General features: G+C 40.1%; 2 protein-coding genes and 1 long non-coding RNA gene across 4 annotated transcripts in view; 2 read left to right on the forward strand and 1 right to left on the reverse strand.

Annotated features, from left to right (window-relative positions):
- RGS17 (regulator of G protein signaling 17) overlaps positions 1 to 7619 on the forward strand; it is a 79654-nt gene extending 72035 nt beyond the window's left edge. Inside the window, 3 exon segments of the mRNA XM_034765378.1 lie at positions 1512 to 1589; positions 3149 to 3383; positions 7409 to 7619. Of these exon segments, the coding sequence (XP_034621269.1) occupies positions 1512 to 1589; positions 3149 to 3383; positions 7409 to 7597 (502 nt within the window). The 3' untranslated portion in view covers positions 7598 to 7619.
- On the reverse strand, positions 3160 to 16149 carry LOC117874824. Its single transcript, XR_004645087.1, has 3 exons — positions 14980 to 16149; positions 3469 to 3651; positions 3160 to 3296 (listed from the first exon to the last, which is right to left on the reverse strand). It is a non-coding gene; the product is annotated as an uncharacterized LOC117874824 (long non-coding RNA).
- Positions 16114 to 20714, forward strand: part of MTRF1L (mitochondrial translational release factor 1 like) — a 21731-nt gene continuing 17130 nt past the window's right edge. The window contains exon 1 of one of the 2 annotated variants that reach the window (XM_034765374.1): positions 16114 to 16473. In XM_034765374.1, coding sequence (XP_034621265.1) covers positions 16173 to 16473 — 301 coding nt within the window. In that variant the 5' untranslated portion in view covers positions 16114 to 16172. The remainder of the gene's footprint in view (positions 16474 to 20714) is intronic. The other variant, XM_034765376.1, reaches the window with a different exon arrangement.

The following is a 20714-nucleotide window of genomic DNA, read 5'->3' on the forward strand; positions in this document are numbered from 1 at the left end:
AGAAACCATTTCAATTTTTTATACTTGCAACTACATAAGATGATCAGGGGCATTGTGAATATTTGATATTCAAAATCTGAGCTATATTGGTTGTGTTTTTTTTCCATTGGACAGACTGTTCACGTGGTATGTTCCAGTTCCCAAGCCTAACTCTTATAATCAGATTTCCCATGCAAATATTGATGCCATACAAAATTTGCTTCCTGTAAGCATCTTCCAGTATTCAATTAATTCTGTTTCTGTAAATCAGGGATCAGCAACCTTTGGCATGCGGCTCACCAGGCCAAGCACCCTGGTGGGCCAGGCCAGTTTGTTTACCTGCTGCATCCGCAGGTTCGGCTGATCACAGCTCCCACTGGCCGCAGTTCGCTGTTCCAGGCCAATGGGGGCTGCGAGAAGCCACGGACAGCACATCCCTCAGCCCGCGCCGCTTTCCGCAGCCCCCATTGGCCTGGAACGGCGAACCATGGCCAGGGGGAGCCGTGATCGGCCGAACCTGCAGACGCAGCAGGTAAACAAACAGTCTTGGCCCGTCAGGGGTCTTACCCTAGCGGGCCGTGGGCTGAAGGTTGCTGATCCCTGCTGTAAATGTTCCTGCTAGTAATTTTACCTGCTAGAATATTCATAGACAGCAAAGAAAAATGAAGCAAATAGGATTCAAAACAGAAACAAATATTTACAGATTTTTTTTTACATTTTCACCTAGCTTTGAAGATGTATTTATTTATTTTAGAAAAGGAAAGTCATTCTTCTCTCAGTTCCTAGTTACAGAAGGCTAATGGAAGTCTTTCTACTAAAAAACCAATAAGTTTTATCGGTATGAAAAACTAATAGTACTTGCCATAAGGACAAAATGGCTTACCACTTAATGAAGTGTAATCCATTTAGCATGATATTTGCTAAGTTGGCAGTCCATTAAAAATAAAAGTCAGTTTTCAAAGTAATGTGTCCAGGAGTCCTCACAAATTTGGTTAAAGAGGGAAGGAATTCTATGGGACAGCTACATGCTAAATCTTGTAATTGAAACCACACAACATAATCTTAATGTGGGGGAAATTTTGTTACTCAAAGAATGAATGAATCCCCAACATTGCTGGGGCATTTTTGTAAGTGCCCAATAAAGTCTCTCTCCGTCTCTCTTTCTTTTTTCTTCTTCCTTTCCTCTTACTTGTTACCAGTATTATTCTGACTTCACTTAGGGCAATCTTTCCAAAAGTGATCTCTAAATTTATGCCAGTTTTTGGGTGCACAACTATGAACTTGTAGTAAATTGCATATGGAAATAGCATCTGTACTTCCTAATCTGAGTTCTGGGGCATGCAAAAATTTGTGACTGAAAAACTCTCCCAAAACTCGGTTCATATTTAGAGGCTGGTGTGAAACCACTTTGGAAAACGTAGCTCTAAATATATACATACTCCATACATTGGAGCATTGCTATAGTCCTTATTTTAAATTAACTTTCTCTAGACAAAATAAAGTGTTGTACTACATTGCAGCCTCACTGTTAGGAATGAAGATAGAGGGGACAATGCAGGAAGGCCAACACATACAACCAAAATGGAGAGTATCCAGGTCATAGAGGAATGGTAAGTTTGTCACGTTAAATCTTCCAGTGCTCACAATAGCTATCCAGTAAATCAAATGTCTGTATTTCTAACTTGTCTGTAAGTAATATCAAAACCTCACTTGATCTGAGGCTTCTAGGAAGTTATCTGATGTTCCCTTCTTAAATCTTTGGATAAAGGCAGTAAAATCAGACATGATGATGAAACGCAAGTAAAGGCATTCCAAGTCCTATCTTACCTACAAAAATAACTGTTTAAATACAGTTGTGAAAATGTTGTTGCCCAAACACGTGGGGAGGAGAGAAGATGGGACTAGAGGAACTGTCACTACATATCTTCTGGCCCTCCTTCCATATACACAAATTCAGGGGTCATGCAGTTGCTGCTCCAACTTTGAGTGCAACTGCTGCTGTTCCAAGACCTTGGGGAGCAGAAATTTTTCTCCTTCTCTCTGTAAAATTCCCTAGCATCCAGCTGAGTTATGTGGAATAAATGCTGGAGAAAGGATTTTAGCCTTAACTTTCTGAACTTGAGATTCTACTTATTATTCTCTTCTTAAATTAATGTAACTCTGGGGCATAGTGCCATCTTGCTCAGATATCTTCATCAGACTGTAATATTCATGAAGCAAGGAGGGTCCAGTTTTAGAGCAATGAGTTAATGGTTACAAAAAAGGAACTTAATGGATGAAACCAGATTCGATGCCCTACTCAATCCCTAAACTCTGAATAAATTCCAGACACTCTATCCTACTTCTACCTGTTTCTGAACTTCCTGGAAGTGTTGTCTTGTAGACACTGCATGTATACATGCCACAAACTCCTTTAGCTTCAGTGGAGTTGCTTCTTATTTTGACCATTCTGAGAAGAGAATCCAGGCCTCTGAGTCCAAGAAATTATCACTGACTGACAGAACAGAAAATATGGAGTCTGTAACTAAAAAGTTATACCCATTTTACTCAGGATAGCTTTCTGGAAGTATAAATATTAAATAACTTGTATATCCTGTATGGCTTGTAAAATAAAGGTTGATTAAATGGATTTGAGCACTAGACATATGGTCGAATACTGCTTATTGTGTGACATGTATATTCAAAAGCTCTTAAACACTGGAACTTTCAGAGGCTTCCATCGTGCAGGAAAGACAGGATGAGTACCCAGTATTAAATTTAATAGCAGTTAAATAACTTGAACGACTTAACCCTCCAGTTTATCATTTACATATTAAACAATGTAGTCTTCTGATCTCCTATCCAGTGCTTAAAGTATAACAAACGGGGGACAAGCTTTCTTCTAAAAGTGGGAATGTCACTTTATTCTTGAGTTTTATGGGTAACAAATAATCTTGGCAGAAATCAATAGAAAACCAGGGTACCCTGCCTCTTAACATAAAACAAATGTAATTGGTATTGGGATTATGAACACAGAAGTGAACACCGTGCAAAACTCTATAGTTATGAATGAAGCCCCATTGTTTTCATTAGTTCTTGACTACAGCGTAACTGAGGAGAATTTGGCCCAATGTATGTAAACACTATTACAAAAACAGAAGCATATTCTAATGATACTTTCTTTTTGCAGCCAAAACCCTACTGCAGATGAAATTATGTCTTGGGCTCAGAATTTTGACAAGATGATGAAAACACCAGCTGGTAGGAACCTTTTCAGAGAGTTTCTTCGAACAGAGTACAGCGAAGAGAACCTACTTTTCTGGCTTGCGTGTGAAGACCTAAAGAAGGAACAGAACAAGAAAGTTATTGAAGAAAAGGCGAGGCTTATATATGAAGATTATATTTCTATACTTTCACCAAAAGAGGTAAAGCTGGAAATACTAAACTTTCATTTGCTGTAATCAAGGATGGCAGTGCTGCAGGTTCATGTGGTGGGGTCAGAAAACATACCTGACTTGCTAGATCAGACAGATTCTTCACACTGAGGATCTCCAGCCAATGAAAAGGGGCCAGGGTTGGGGGCATTTGGCATCATTCACTCCAGCTTCTCAAATCTCTGGGTAATGAAGCAAGGCTCGGTGATCACAAGGCCAGCAGATGCATGTTGTTCTCTGCTTTTGTAGCGGAAAGTTCCTTTTAGAGATGGGGAATAAGCCAGGGAAGAAGATTTGAGGAGATGGTGCCAATCAACAACTGTGACATCCCAATGAATAATCTCTTATAATACTTAAAAAGTAGTGTGTGGAGTGATATCCTGCAATCACTATTGGGGTTTGTTTGTTGTTCTCAATATTTTAGATAAATGCTTGGATCGTGTCAAGTACAATTAGTTCCTTTACTTTCCCTACATTTTGGACAAGATCCTCAGCTTTTGTAAACCATTCTAGCTCTAAGCCAATGGAGCTATATTGATTTATACCAGCTGAGGACTTGGCCCTATACATTTATCCTCCAGGATGGTCGCTAGAGGTAATAGATTCCATTGTCATTATCTTGCCTTTCTTCTGTCTTGTAGTATGCTATGTTGCTTTTGAGTGATACGACTGTTAGTACAGTAAGCTAATAATGTTTTTCTCTTTCACTTATTAATAATCAGATGGCTTTCTAAGCCATCATGTAGCCCACAACTCTCCCCAGCTTTTAGGACTGCTGTAGCATTCTAGTTTCATCATTAATAGCTCAAAAGTGATAACAAATTTCATGCTCAGTGTACATAAAACCTTCCATGCAGACCCCCTTCAGTTTCAATGGCTATCCCAAATCATCTCCTGCCATTACTGTAGATCTTAAGAGGCAAGCAGGAGACCTCTTGAAACCACTTAGACAGGCATGTGAGCTGGGAACCTTTGCCCCAGCCACTATGCACCCTTCTCCCTATGCTGCTATGGGTTTGTCTGAACTATAGCTGTTTACAAACCACTTTAGTGCAAAAGCTTTAGTGTTATCTGGACCGGTGATCTGCTAGGGCACTCCAATCCTCAACTCTGGGAGCCAGTCTTACCCTGCTCTGCTGTGAGAACCCCCACTCCTGGCTGTTCACTCACAGCCTCTGGTATGTAAACTGCTTGGATTGTGCAACCAAATGACACTAGCCAATATCTCTCGTCCCAGACACAATCCTAGGAACCTCCGTCTTGCAGTGTCCAGTTATGCCCGCTGGACGCTGCAAGCTTATATGATTTCATCAATTTAACAAAGAAATTGATATGTACCAGGCTTGTTATCCCAAGGGGGGTCTCTGACACGCTTCAAACCAAACGCACTGTGTCGGGCAGAATAAACAAACAAATTATTAACTACAAAAGATAGATTTTAAATGATTATAAGTCAAAGCACAACAAATTGGATTTGGTCAAATGAAAGAAAAGCAAAATGCATTCTAAGCTGATCTTAACACTTTTAGTTCCCTTACAAACTTAGATGCTTCTACCACAGGCTGGCTGTTTGCTCTTCAGCCAGGCTCTCCCCTTTGATCAGCGCTTCAGTCGCTTGGTGGTGATGTCTGTAGATGGAGGTAGAAGAGAGAGGAAGAGCATGGCAAAAGTCTCTCCCTTTTATTATGTTCTTTCTTCCCTCTTGGCTTTGCCCCCCCACCCACAATCATATTATAAGGATGAACGTGGGGATGCAGGGTGTTCCCCCAAGATACAGAGTGTCACAATCAGCACTCAGTTATGCACATAAACTGCCTGCACACTTTACAGGGTCATTGAGAAAATTCTGGTCAAAATAGACTACAGGTGTGAAAGGTGACTCTTTTTTTAAATTCCATAAACTCAACCAATTTTCACCAGAACACTGACCAGCAAATATCTTCAATAAGGACTACTTGATGCCACTTTCTCTAACAAAGAGAATTAATCTGCTAATCTGCATAAAATGAGAGCCTAATGCTGTTAACTTCATGTACTCAAAGGCAAATCACGCAAGGGAAAATCACTTAAAGCTAAGAATTTCAGGTCTAGGATAGAGAAGTACAGTTGGTCAGGAGTTGAAATCTGCCCCAAGCAAGTTCCAAGGTTGCAATACTGCCCTTTGCAGCTGCTTCTTCAGTATTATAATACAATACAGGTCTGTCACATCTTAGGTGCATTTAACATGTGCGATTTAAGCTTTACGCGGTCGGCAAAAACAAAAACAAAACCCCAAAAAAGAGAAAAATAACAATTTAAATACTGTTTCTGTAGTGCGGGCGATTCCGCCCACCATTACACTCAATGTAATTTTGACTATACGCAATTTTCGCTTTATGCGCTGACTGCAGAACGTAACCCCAGCGTAAGATGAGACAGACCTAAACTATCTTGTCTACAGCTTTAGTGCTGTATGTTGCATCACATAGTGCTGTGTGCATGATAGGACAGAGTTCACAACAGCCATTTATATGAAAGTACATAGTAAACAAGACACAAAATATTCTACAGAGTAAATATAAAAAAGTAATAGAAAAACTTGCTAGGAATGTGATATTTGCAGTTAAGTTGGCATCATAATAATGCCTTGCGACTAATAAATGATTAGACTATAGAATGCATCTTGGAGAAGTGGACTTACTCTATACAAAGACTAAGCCAATAAAGATGTATTAGACTATTATGACAATAGTACAAGCATACAAGAATGGAAAAAAAACAGGTTGCTACATGTCACTCGTAAGGCTGTAGAGAAAACTTGCATGTTATCTTAACTATTTCAATATGGTATTTGGTTATATATTTAAAGACTTTATTGCAATGCATATGCAATATTAATTCCTGATTTTTTTTAATGCTTAACCATGTACCTTTAATGTTCCTCTAACATCAGGCTGCTTTTGGGTTTATATGGATAAATATATTTGGACAATAATTTTTTTTTTTTTTTTTTTTTATATGGGTAAAGTGTAGATATATAGAGCCAGAATCTCAGCTGATCTAAATAGCATAGGCCCGTTGAAGTTCATTGCATGGCTCAAATAGAAGGATCAAAGCAACAAATTGTTCTTGGCTCTTCCATATCATTGCTCTATCTTTTTTCTCCACAACTAATATTTTCCTAACTGGACCCATTTAGTTTTCCCTATTGCATCCATATTTTACTTAATCTAATATGAATCTTGTGTTTTAGTAGAACATCAGGGGCAATGTGCCTCTGTCCTTCCTAGATGTCAGAGTTCATTACAAAAGGAATATAAGGTCAGAAATTCAAGTGGAAATTGCAAAATTGCTACCAAGTTAAATATGAATATAAAATTGCCTAAAAGAGGAAATTACCAGAATCTAAAAGGCCTTGAAGGGGGAAAAAAAAAAAAAGAGACTTAAGACTAATAGCAACATTAGCACAACAATAAAAAAAAAGAAACTTTTGGCAATTTGTGACTAGTAAGTCTAGTGTTAAAAATAAAACAAAAAACCCAACAACCATGGTACAGTAAGCAGAAAATTTCAGAAGACTGAACAAAAGCAAGTAGGAGAAAGCATTTCAGCCAATTAATGAGTCATTCAGTATTTCCCAGGAGGAATATGTTTAAGTTTGGAAAAACTGAGTAAAATGATCAATGTAAAATGAAATGTATATGGAGAGATCCATTTAATGTATAGCTTTAACTGCCCTGCATTTTTGCTGTGATATAATGGCATCTTTTTCTCATAGTACCTAATGTGAACACAAAGACCAAGGCAAATCAAAATGGGTTTGGTAAGCTCAGATTGTAGTTTTGCCCATACTTGTATAAAATTGACTTTTGAAGAAGCCAAGTACACAAAAAAATATAACTGACAAAAGGAAACTGAGCTCTTGGTCCTCTGGGATTTTGTGGGGGGTGGGGCGGAAAATATCTATGAAATATAGATATTTATACGGCCTCTTCCAAATCTGTTGTTTAACAGACATCTCTTTCTATTCTCTTCAGGTTAGTCTTGATTCTCGGGTGCGAGAAGTGATCAACAGAAACTTGTTGGATCCCAGTCCTCACATGTATGAAGATGCCCAACTTCAGATATACACCTTAATGCACAGAGACTCTTTCCCAAGGTTTTTGAACTCTCAGATGTACAAGTCTCTCATCGAAAGTACTGTAGGCTCTACTTCTGAAACTTAGTTCTAATTTTTGGATAAAATAATTTGGGTTTTTTTGGGTGGGTGGGAGGGAATAAAAGTAGTTTAATAACATCTGGCGCTGAGTTCCTGGAGAACTACAGTTTAGCACTACTCAGGCTACTGTGAAGAAAACAAATACATATGATGGTCTCTGTCTACATTTTTACCAAGGTCCCCCTTGCTTGAGTTTGCGGGGGAGGGAACAATGGATTTGCCAAAATACATTTGTTTCACACTCCTTTCACTTAACTGCAGTCAAGATTGCAATGATGTATTTGTAGTTTTATGAACAGTCTCCTTGTGTATTCTCACACTGCATGTGCAAGATAAAATTGCTTCACATACCACTTAGTTGTTGCAATATTTAATTCAATAACATAAATTATATCTGTATTTAAGAACTTTTTTGTGCAATACAGTATTATGGTACATAGAAATAATTGCAGCAAACCAGGAAGAGGCTTGCTATTTTTTTTTTTTTTAACATCACTAACACAGAAAAAAGCCAATTTTTCACGTGTAGCATTATTCAACATGCTCTACTGAGTACAATACACTGACTTTTTGAAGCCAATAATTCTGTATGGGAAAAAGAGCTATTTATCACTGTTTATTTAAAATAAATCAAAGTGGGGATTCCTCTGGTTGGTCACTGCCAAAACTGGCATTTTCATTAGCGTTTGCAATGTCAAAAAAAAAAAAAAAAAGCACAAACCACTTAAAGGGATCCATGTCTGGGTGACACAATTTATGCGCTGATATTGTTTAATTGTTATAAGAACAAAGATTTTCAATGTACACTTCAGATGTCAGATACTGTAATTGATTTATTAAAGACTGGCGATCCAGTTCTAACACTGTTGTCTAATGTTATGTACTTCAGCAAAAAAAAAAAAAGTTTATAATTTAGTTTTTGAATAAAGAAGTTTAATAAAAGATTGCCTACATGTAGCATTTTAGAGCATTTTAGAACATTTTGATGAATTGCATCTGTCCTGTAAGATATTTTTCTTTTAAAGAGAAATCCAGTGAAAAGATGTTTTTTTTTTAAAAAAGTAGTATTTTACAAAGGGGGAGAGGGGCTAAGGAAGACTTATCTCAGCTTGTTGTCTCTTTGATTTTGAAAAACTCCTTGAAAACAAGGAGTTGTAGAGATTAATATTCAAGGGCTTATGATTTTACACTCCTTACCCAGGCAAAAGTTGAAGTTAACAGGTGTCCTTCTTGGGTAAAGAATTCTGAATATTAACGGCCCAGTACAATCAGAACTAAGAAGGCAGCATAGTGCTCAAATCGCCTTGCTGCCAGGCTATTTTTTGCAGGTATCTGGCTTGGCCTTTTTTTTAAAAAATTGTCCTATTTTGATATGCACTTTGATGTTTAAATATACCATAACTTGTAACTTACAAAACACCATCTTCATGCTTAAAGTACACAAAACTATATTCTGAGTGCTAGCATCCCCAGCAAACTATCTTGAAAGATAAATGATAGAATGGCTTTGAATAAAAGTTTTAAATGTCCTTATTACTAGGAATATTGTCCTTACTAAGGCTTAGAGAGAGGCAAGAGTCTTCTCCCTTACACCCATAGAAATATGGAGTAACTCCATTAACTTTGGAGTTGACAGACTATACCGATTTGTAATGGAGCAGAATCTGGCCCTGAAACGTTGAGCCCTTCCCCTCAGTCTGTAAATTACTTCTGATGGGCTGAGCTCTGTACAGAGCCCTATTGAAGTCAATATGATACAGGCACAGGGATCTGCTTGCATGGAATAACTTGCAGGATTTGGAGTTTAGTTTATTTTCTGGGGTTATTTTTTTCCTTTATTTTACTACCTCTCTCACACATTTATTATTATTATTATTTTATTTATAGAATATGTTTCAAATAGCCGGTTTGGGGAATTTTTTAAATTATCATTTTTACTTGAAACCTGTGTGCTTTTTCTGGATGAATATGAACAATTTGAAGAATTGTTTCTTAACTCATTTGGTTTTGTAATTTATATAGAATTCAGGAGATTATTAAAAGGGCTATTCTTTATTCCCTATGCAAATATTTTAAATGTTGTAGTGTATGACAAAATGGGATTTTAAACAAATTCTGCAAGGCAGAAAACAAAATTCTGTTTACAGTGGCGTTGCTGACTATCCTACTATATTCAGCACTTTTAAATATTGTTGTTTATGAAAATGTAGTTTAAAATGCAAGACATAATATTTATAAATATTTCTTTTAATAAATACCTGTTTTGTCTGAAAGTGTTGTTGTGTTATGACATACTTTATTCATGTTGGTTAGCTATTTACCATTATGAATAAAATATTCAATTATATTGATAGAGTAATAGCTATGATGTTTACAAAACTTTTCTTCCTGAAGGGGGGGGATGGAATTCAACAAGGAAGAATTGCCTCCTTCTACTGTGAAATCCAATTTTAAAAATGAATTTAAGATGCTTTTTCTTAATTAGAATTAAATTTGGTCCTACATATCTACTGTGCCATTTAGTTAGAATGATATTTACTATGGTACTATACAAATATAGCATCATATATGTATATATTTATATAGCATGATTTTAGGTTTGCTAGTGTTTGAGGCACAATGCATTTTGGTGCAAACAACTAGACAATGTGTAATAAGACAATACTGCATGTATAAGCCTTTAAAAATGTAGACTTGAATATTCTTGATGTTACCATTTGATGGTGACCTGCTAGCCATAAGCTATCTTTATAAGATACTTTAGACAAGTAGATGTTCTTGTCAAAACAGACAGTTCATCCTTTTTAGGACACTTCTAACTAAAGCTAAAGATAAGGGCCCTAAAATACATGTTGGTTTCTAGCATAGGCATTCCAGAAATCTATATCTGGAAACTGTTACATTATTTTAAGAAATATTACATAGGTCTTCAGTGTAATATTGCAATGAGATTATGTTCTAAATCCCCTATTTTTAGGGATTTATAAACTGACCATTATTTATGACATAGAATCTTGCTTCCAAGGAGTAAGTATTAATATAATTACTGTTAATATAAACTTAAATAATTGGTGTTTTCAAAATTATATGAATAGTCAACTACAGTCCATGTCAACTTATTGGATATCTCAAACTGTTTAAATTTCTGAAATTGGTATTGACAACAAATTAGGTCATAACACAATCTCATTGCTTTTGGTACAGTATTTTGAAAAAAAATGTAAACAGCCATGCTATTAAACTTGAAAACTGATTTACTTGTACATATAATGTACAATACAATTTTTAAACTGCCCAATATGCTTACTCTATAGACTGGAATAACATATATGTATATACCGTGCCACTTCTTGTCTCATGAAAAACTGAAATGCAAGTTCAAAATATAAACGTAAGCTTTAAAAAAGAAAAAAATAAGTTTAAATGCACATACATCATAGGGCCTAATCCTGCAGACACCTATGCATGGCCCTGAATAAGCAAAGCATTTAGGCATATGCCTAAATCCCATTGGCTTCAGAGAAACTAAATATGGGCTTTGCTGAATTGGGGACCACGTGAGTAACTTAGGGTTCCCAAATAGTCTTAGTGAAGCCAATAAATGGTTCTGTTTAAATTATTCACATGCATAGTTGTTTTGTACTCTAAGCCAATAGTATGCAGGAAGCTACCACCATTTTTCAGGTTTAATAAATATGGTCCAAATTCTGTCTTGGAGCCATATTTTCTCCCCCTGGCATAGGCTGTCTACACAGATTGCACCTACCTTCACAGGCAGGTGCTATGGAGGGGGATGCTCTCGCTGGGAGAGCATGTGGATATAATTGCTGCCATACATCAGGCTGGGGGGCCATAGAGGGGAGAGCAACTTTAAATTACAGTAAGAGCTTCCTAGAAGGCTTGTTTTGCAGAGGCTGACTAGGATATGTGCTCAGTGAGCCTGATTCAAAGCCTACTGAAATTGTTAGACTATTTGCTTCAATGGCCTTTGAATCAGAATCCATGTCCCACAAGGAGTAAGGCCTGCAGTATCAATGGCTGTAAACCTTCTCCTTGCAGGCAAGGACCCACAGCAGGTATCCTGCTGATGGAACCCAATGACTGAATGGATTTAGACTTTACATACATGGATAACCAAAATGTCAGTTTAAACTTGCTTGTTCCTCCCTGGCTACCAACCCCAATGTGGGGCTTAGGAGACCTGTGTTTTTAATACGTATGCCCACTGACTGAGCTTCAACCCCATTCAACCCTATCCTGCATACTTCTGCCAATAACAGTAGTAATCTGTGAGGGGTGGGAGGACAGTGCATGGTGGTGCCAAAATCCATAACTGTTTGAACTCACATTAATATTGTTTTCCAAGTGTGTAAACAAGTACGCTAGCTTAATGCCTGGAGCCAGAAATTGACCCTACTGGTCCCATAAACTAAGATATCAGCACAAAAACTTTCCCTACAATTTAAAATTGTGATACAAGCCAGATAATTCAACTGCTGACAGTAAGTCATTAATTCATGCTGGCTTTTTTCCTTACAAGCTTTAATTTACACTAAATCATCCTGTACTCTAAATTTCCTGGCTTTTGACTATTTGTCACAAAGCATGTTAATTATACATAGTAGTTATGAATTTCATAAATTCTAACATTCATAGGAACTCAAGTATTTGGTCCTATGAAATCCATAAAACTTCATCATTTTTCTTTTCTCCCTTTGACAACGATGCTTACTGTATTAAATTATCCATCATACTTCAGTGAACTCCACTGACAGGTACCAGTAGATCACAAAGAAGCTTTGCATGCATGAATAAGATTTCAGAGGCAGTGCTTTAGGCTATTTCTTAATGCCAGACTAACTTCAAAGACTGTAAATTCACTGCATATCCTCCAAGTGTAATTTTCTTCTTTTAAAAATATTGCTGTTACAATGTATTTTGTCAATCCAATTGTATACAGTGACAGACTTGCTGAAAATGGTTTTCTAAACATTGCAGAATTACCATTTTTGATCACCCATTCATTTTAATATCCACAAACCATCTTCTCATGTTGAATGTATTTCCTGTGGATTTCCAAAATTGATCTGGATTACAAATTTTCATTTCTGACTGTTTTGGCAACTTTACATGAATATGCATTACATTAACTTTTTTTTTAAATAAATCTTTTGAAATTGACAACTCACTAATGTAAGCTTGGGAGAACTTACTGTTACTCTACAGGTGTGTGTTAATTTAGTTGTAAAGTATGCTTATTTACTTCTGTTAATTTAAGTTGTGAATATGAAAGGAAGAACAGAATACTTTGATTTGATTCCTTCCAATGGCTGTACTATAAGATTATTGCTCAACACAATTTTACGGATAATTGCACCTTTTTATAACATAATAAAGTATATTCTTTAAACTACTTATGTTTTGAGTTTAGCTGAGAATCTTACTTCTGATGTCATCCAAAAGAAAGTGACTTTATTGCAAACTGTTTGCACACAAGGAGATATCAGAAGGGATGAACTGATAACTTTATTTTTGCAGGCTGGTATTATCTCACAATCTTTTATCACACCACAGCCTCCTAAATAACCTCTTTGTATAGCTTTTACATTTCCAATTCAACTGAGCATTAAAATGTATTTAGCAGACGTGTTTTAGAAACTGGTCATCTTTAATGATGTCCCTATCCACTGAGCTTTGACTGAAATAATTCTTGAAAATTGCCCTTCTCTCTTTCTTACAAAACATTTTAGCTCTGCTTTGACTCTGAATGTTTGATTTTTGCATCTGCTGTAACTACAGGATACATATGCGAAGATGCCTAAACTATTTTAAGGATTTTCCTTCACCACTATATTTTGAGGACTCCTTATAGTAGGAGGAGTGGCTGAGAACTCGGAAATTATACATAACAAGAGCCCAATCCTGGTACAGCTTTTACATAGGATTACAAACACTTCACACCTATGCTTACCAGCGCCTCAGTAAACTGACTTGGGCCTTATTTATCCTTTTTTAAAATAACTATATTTGTTTAAATTCATACCTTAAGTTATACCAGTCTAAACATCGTTGACTCTTATTCCAGTATGTCTTTTTCATGTTAGCTTATGTTGCTCAGGAAAGGTTTAAACTAAACAAAACAAACAACAATTCTTATACCTGAAAATGTGTAAACATAGGATTATACTAGAATAACTGTTAAAACTCTTCAATATTGACAAGCCCTTATTTTGAGGATAGTTGCTCTGATGTGAGTATGGGGCTGAAGTGAACAGGTCTGAGCAGGTGTGGGATCCACAGTGTTTTTTGGGGTCTTAAGTTTAGATCCTTGAAGTCTGTAGGTACCTAACTCCCTGAAATCAATGGGAGTTAGATACCTAACTACCTTGGAGGATCTGGGCTTTTGTAATTGGGCTTATCTACAGTGTCCATCATATATCTAAGTCATAGGAGTTTGAGGAAATAAGATCCCTGTCCGTCAGATATTTTCCTTTGTTTCTATGCTGGAATAATGGAGGTTCCTACTGTTACCCATATGGAACAGCAACAAAATGGAAGAAAGGGAGTGGGTTAGATCCCTGAGCTTACCCCCAAAGGAGAAAAGAATGCCTTTACAAGGAAAAAATAGCTAGTGCTGATTGGGGAGAGGGGGAGAATAGGATGACATATCTTCTGCCCTCTCTTCAGTCAAGGTGTGTTCTTGTGCAGTTAATCCTGGGAACAAGTATCAGAGGGGTAGCCGTGTTAGTCTGAATCTGTAAAAAGCAACAGAGGGTCCTGTGGCACCTTTAAGACTAACAGAAGTATTGGGAACATAAGCTTTCGTGGGTAAGAACCTCACTTCTTCAGATGCAAGTAATGGAAATCTCCAGAGGCAGGAACCTCGTTATCTCCATACTGATTTATACCTGCCTCTGGAGATTTCCATTACTTGCATCTGAAGAAGTGAGGTTCTTACCCACGAAAGCTTATGCTCCCAATACTTCTGTTAGTCTTAAAGGTGCCATAGGAGCCTCTGTTGCTTAATCCTGGGAAGAAATCCTCCCTGCTACTTCCAGAGTCAACCTCTGCACATGCACAAAAGCTCCCCATCATTATTCATAGAAGGGTAGAATCAGATGGTGGTCCTTTCATCAGTATGCAAGTGGTGTGGCAGCATTTGAATGAAATTCCGCAGCCAGTGCTATGCAGGAGGTCAGGCTAGATGATCACTATGGTCCCTTCTAGTCTTAAAATCTACTAACAGAGTAAAATTGGTTGTGGAGTTCTAGCAGCCTTCACGCTGCCCTTAAGTGCATCAGGATTAAGCATTAGAGACAATGAGATGATAGAGTTACCTTACTGAAACAACATTTGACAGCTCATGTATGTATGTGAAGATGTACTTACTAGTAAAGAAATGGTTCAGTCTATCTCCCAGTGGGCAAAAGTCACGTGTCAAAATCACTGCCACAATTGGTACTCTTGTTGTCAGTCTCCGCATTAAAGACAAACATTCAGAAGGAATGGAGAATGAACTGTCATTATCCCATAGATATAGGGCCTCAAGGTCAGGACTGTGGACATATTGGTGGGCAGTGGATGGAAGCTTGCACTACTACTGCACCAAATATGGTTTGTGGAGAAACTGGAGGGGCTGTAGAGATGTAGGAGAGGGAGGTGAAGAGGGGCTGCAGGGATGTAGGGAAGGGAAGTGTACAGGGGCTTTAGCAGTGTATAGATAGGAGGGCTGTATCAATCTATAGAGAGGTGGGGAATAGGGGCTGTGACAAAGTATAGGAGGGAGGGATGTTAAAAGGGAGGGGTAAAGGGGCTATATAGATGTACTGGGGCTGTAGGGATGTACAGCTAGGAGGGGTATGGGGCTGCAGGGATGTATAGGAATGTATAGCTGGGGGAGACTGGGGCTGTAGGAATGTATAACTACACGAGTTACAGGGGCTGCAGGGATGTATAGCTAGGAGGGGTTCAGGGGCTGTAGGGATGTATAGCTAGAAACTGCACAGGGGCTGTAGGGATGTATAGCTAGGGGGAGAGCAGAGACTGTAGAGATGTATTGCTAGGAGGAGAGCAGGGACTAGGAATATATAGGGGCTGTAGGAATGTTTGGCTAGGAGGATAGCAGGGCTGTAGAGATGTATTGCTAGGAGAGCAGGGACTGTAGGAATATATAGGGGCTGTAGGGATGTATAGCTAGGAGGGGGGCAGGGGCTGTGGGGATGCCGGGTGATGATCACGGGTGCCTGTCTCGGACCTTCCCTGAGCGTTTCCCACTCTATAGCGAAGGCTCCGGCTGCCGCGTGCTGGAGCGAGCGAGGAACCGGCGGCTCAGACACCCGGGCCCCACGTCAGTATCGCCTGGGTCGGTCTCCGCCCCGCCCCGCCCCCTTCTCCTGGTCGTCCAATCCGATCCGTGCTACAACCAATCCGAACCTCGTCGGCTATTTCCGAAGCTTGTGGGGAGCCGAGCGCCTTCGGCAATTTCCGGTATTCAAGGGCTACCACCCGAGCGTTTCCGGCCGCGGCTAGAGACCAACCCGAGTCTCTTCGGTCTTTTCCGCAAAGGGTCCCTCGCCAGGGACATGCGGCTGCTCGCGCGGACTCTCCGCGCGGCGCAAGGGCTGCGCGAGGCCCCGCCCCCCGCCAGGAGCTGCCGCGGGGCCGCCGCCGGGGCCGGTCTGTGCTGGGGACGTGCCGCGCAGCAGCCGCGGCGCCCGCTGAGCTCCTGGCCCGGCCTGGAGACGCTGTTCGCCGCGCCCGCGCTGCGCCGCTTCCTAGAGGAGCAGGCGAGGGGTCGAGCCGGCCCCGAGCTGGGAGCGCGGATACAGCGGCTGTGGGCAAAGGAGCAGGAGTTGCGGGACACGCAAGAGCTGGCACGAGCAGGTGAGAGACCCCCACCCCCACTAACGGCCGAGCGCGCATGGCCCCGCCCCCTGGTTCTGGCCCCGCCTACCTGCTCTGCTGGATACCCCCCGCGCGGACACGCAAACTCCAGGTGCTGTGACTAAACTTGCTGTGTGCGCGCGCCTGTGGCTGCTAACTCCGGGGTTTGTCTACACGGGGAGTTAGTTCCTGATTAACTCCGGAATGAAGAGTGCCTTATTGCATTTTAGCTTAATCCAAATCAGATTAAGGCACTTCTGTTGCAGAATAAGAGCGTGCACACAAGGAGTTAATCAGCAATAGCTGTTCCACTTTAAATTCACACTTTACCTTAATCTGAAATAATTTCTCCAGTATCAGTGAGTGTTCACTGGGCTTGTGTTCCTGACGGTCCTGTCTAGGATTTAAATCCCCTCGGGGATCTGGGCCATAGTTCCTGCGATTGTTTTTATTCAAGTGAAAATCACAGCTTTCATTTTTGAAAAAAGTTTCCAGCCTTCGGGGATGCAGAGAAAAAATTGCAAATGTGAACCTTAAAGGTGCCATAACAAGAAAGCAAATACTAAAATTACTTTTAGAAAAACTAATGTTTTTGAGGGGCCTGACTCATGATTTTTTAATGTTTGCATGTTGGCAGTATTGTGTTAAAATGTGCTAGCCAATGCAGTCTAAAAACACTTACCTTATCCTAGTGTGTGCAGGCCCAAAATTAATATTTTCTAACATGGTATATTTTCCCCAGACTATAAAAGATCATAACTGTCAGTTTTCATATAGATGATGGGCTAAAATTTGCTTGTATAGACTCTTCATTGAACAATTACAAATGAAAAGATTTAAATAGAAATAATTCAGCCATCTCCACCTGGCAATCATTTGACTTTTTAATCATAGGCTATGTCTGTGCTACGGGGATGATGGTGGCATAGTTTTGGCGGAATAGCTATGCCAGCATAACCTCATAGTGTGTAGATGCAGCCTATAGTCATGGAGTAGGTTTTTCAATTGTTGCAGAAACACTTCCTTCCCAATCAACAATAGCTAGATCCACACAAGTATTCTTCCATCAACCTAGCTGTGTCTAGACTGGGGATTAGGTTAGCATAACTACAGTGCTCAGGTGTGTGGATTTCTCACAGCCCTGAGCTCTGTAACTATGTAGAAATAAGTTTTAGTGTAGCTCAGGCCCCTAGATTGTTTTGTTGTTGTTGTTCTTAGATTATTTTGGTTGCATTAGTTATTTCACTGCAAAAAGGTACCCACCTTTTTTGGCAGTGAAGATATAGCCTTAGACCTCATTGTCACTAGGAAAAATGTGTATTTTAACGTTAAAATCCTAGTGTAGACAGGCAGTTGTACTTTAACACATTAGCTGATTGAGGTAAACCATAGTGGGGAGCCTACAGTTTACTTGACCAACTAACATGTTAAAACTAAAAATAACGTTGACTACACTAGGGTTTTAACACATGTTAAATTAATTTGTTAAAAGCATACCTTCTTTTCTAGTGACAGTAAGGCCTAACGGGGCTTTTGGCTGTACTAAGATAGCTTAATCAAGTTATCGTAATTCAAAACTTCACCTTTTTTTGCCTATTAAGATATGGCCCTATAATTCACAAGGGGTAATAGATATTACATTACCCACCTTGTCTCTCTAATATCCTGGGACTAACATGGCTACTACGCTACATGTAATGGGTAATATTCAGTTTAGTGAAGAGTGCCAGTTCAAGGTTTTACACACTAAGCCTTTAACATGAGGCTTACGTGGTGTTGAGAGCCATTCTATAAATGCAGATCACCAGCTTTATTTAATGATCCATCCTTTAAACATACTTGCAGGTCAATTTAGAATTGGACATGTGTGGGAAATAATGATGCACCAGTAACTGGACAGTGCCCAGCATTTCCCTTCTAGACAGAGAAAGATAAAAGATACATCTACTTTCTTAATCACAATACAAAAAAAGCATTTATTGCAAATCAGTTTTGAGTCCATCCATCCTTGTTTAGAGCATCATCTGGTCTTTTGAGTGTGCATGACAATTTATGCTTCTAACCTGCATTAGCACATCTAGCAAATAGGCAAACACCACTTTTTGCACTCTTTACCAGTGTTCCCTCGGAGGATATTTTTATTTTTCTGAGGCTGGCAATGTAACAGAGCATCTTTTCTATGTTACTCTAGGCTTGTTGTGTCAAAAGATTAATTCAGACTTAAACTCGGAAGCCATCAGAAGTAGCAGGGGAGTGAAAGGCTCTCAGCGAAGAGTAGCAGTGCAGCCGAAGCAATGCAGTGTAGAGAGCAGACTCATTGAAAGAGATGCTCTGTATCTACTAACTGAACTGGGGAGGGAAGGTGTGTGTGTTTGTGTAACGCACACCTGCTTAATCTATGCTGATACTGTTTCCTTATCCCGCACTGTGTTCAAGCAGCAGACACTTGAGGGTATATCTACACAGGTGTAATTGTAGCCCAGGTAGGCATACCCACACTAATCTACCTAGCATGGATAACAACAGTAATGAAGATGTGGTGGCATGGACTTCAGTGCAGGCTAGTCACCTGAGTACAAGCCCACCAAGGACCCTGTGTACATACTTGAGCTAACCTGCCCTGAAGTCCTTGCTGCCATGTCTTCAATACTATTGTTATCTATGCTAGCTGGATTAAAGCTAGTGTGGATATGCCTACTCAAGTCACAGCTTCATTTTCTGAGTAGACTGTACACAAAGAGCCTTCTCCTTTCAGTGGGGTCAGAGGGTTCTCTTAAGAGATTGTTTTGGGTGTGGTGTTTTGTTGTATGTGAAACTGTATTTGGTAGCCTAAGGGCATGTCTACACTGGCAAAGTTACAGCAGCGGCAGTTACAGCGCCGTTCAGAGAGCACTGAAGGGAAACCGCTGTTGTGTGTTCACACTGTCAGCTGCCTGCACAATAACGTGTTCACACTTGCAGCACTTGCAGCAGTATTCACAGCAGTGCACTCTGGGGCAGCTATCCCACAGAGCACCTCTTTCCCTTCTGCTGCAAAGACTTGTGGGAAGGCGGAGGGGATCGTGGGGCATCCTGGGTACTGTCCCAATGACCCGTGATGCATTGCTTTACATCCCAGAAATCCCTTAGCTTCCATCTGCCTTTGGCGCCGTCTTTCAACGGTTTGTGTACTGTGCACCCTGCCTCTTCAGGCTGCAGGAATGGATCCTGAGCTGTTGACCAGTATGCTGCTCGCTCTGACTAACACATCACAAGTGGCAGTGGAGTTATTCCTTAAACTACAAAGGCAAGAGGAGTGCGACATTGTTCTCGCCACGCGTAGAAGGTACAACATGAGATTGCTTGTGGCATTCACAGAGGTGCTGACCACAATTGAACGCCGCTTTTGGGCTTGGGAAACAAGCACTGAGTGCTGGGATCACATTGTCATTCACGTCTGGGATGACAAGCAGTGGGCTGCAGAACTTTTGGATGAGGAAAGCCACATTCATGGGACTGTGTGATGAGCTTGCCCCAGCCCTGTGGCACAAGGATACGAGAATGAGAGCTGCCCTGTCGTTGTAGATGCGTGTGGCGATTGCACTGTGGAAGTTGGCTACTCCAGACTGTTACTGATTGATCACTAACCAGTTCAGAGTGGGAAAGTCGACGGTTGGACTCATGTTGATGGAAGTGTGCAGGGCCATTAATCGCATCCTACTCCGAAAGACCGTGACTCTGGACAAAGTGCGTGACATTGTGGATGGCTTTGCACAAATGGGCTTCCCTAACTGTGGAGGGGCGATAGATGGCATGCATATTCCAATTCTGGCACCAGACCACCTAGCCACCAAGTACATTAATCACAAGAGGTATTTCTCATTGGTTCTCCAGGCTCTTGTGGATCACCGTGGACGTTTCACAGACATTAACACAGGCTGGTACTGAAAGGTGCAAGCATCTTTCGGAACACTCACCTGTTCAAGAAGCTGCAAGCAGGGACTTTCTTCCTGAACCAGAAGATCACCGTAGGGGAAGTTGAAATGCCCAAGGTGATCCTGGGAGACCCCGCCTACCCCTTAATGCTGTGGCTTATGAAGCCATACACAGGGCAACTTGACAGCAACAAGGAGCGGTTCAACAGGCTGAGCAAGTGCAGAATGACTGTTGAGTGTGCTTTTGGCCATTTAAGGGCTTATCTACACTGGCACTTTACAGCACTGCAACTTTCTCACTCAGGGGTGTGAAAAATCACCCCCCCC

This window comes from Trachemys scripta, chromosome 3, assembly GCF_013100865.1.
Source record: "Trachemys scripta elegans isolate TJP31775 chromosome 3, CAS_Tse_1.0, whole genome shotgun sequence".
Classification (NCBI taxonomy): domain Eukaryota; kingdom Metazoa; phylum Chordata; order Testudines; family Emydidae; genus Trachemys; species Trachemys scripta.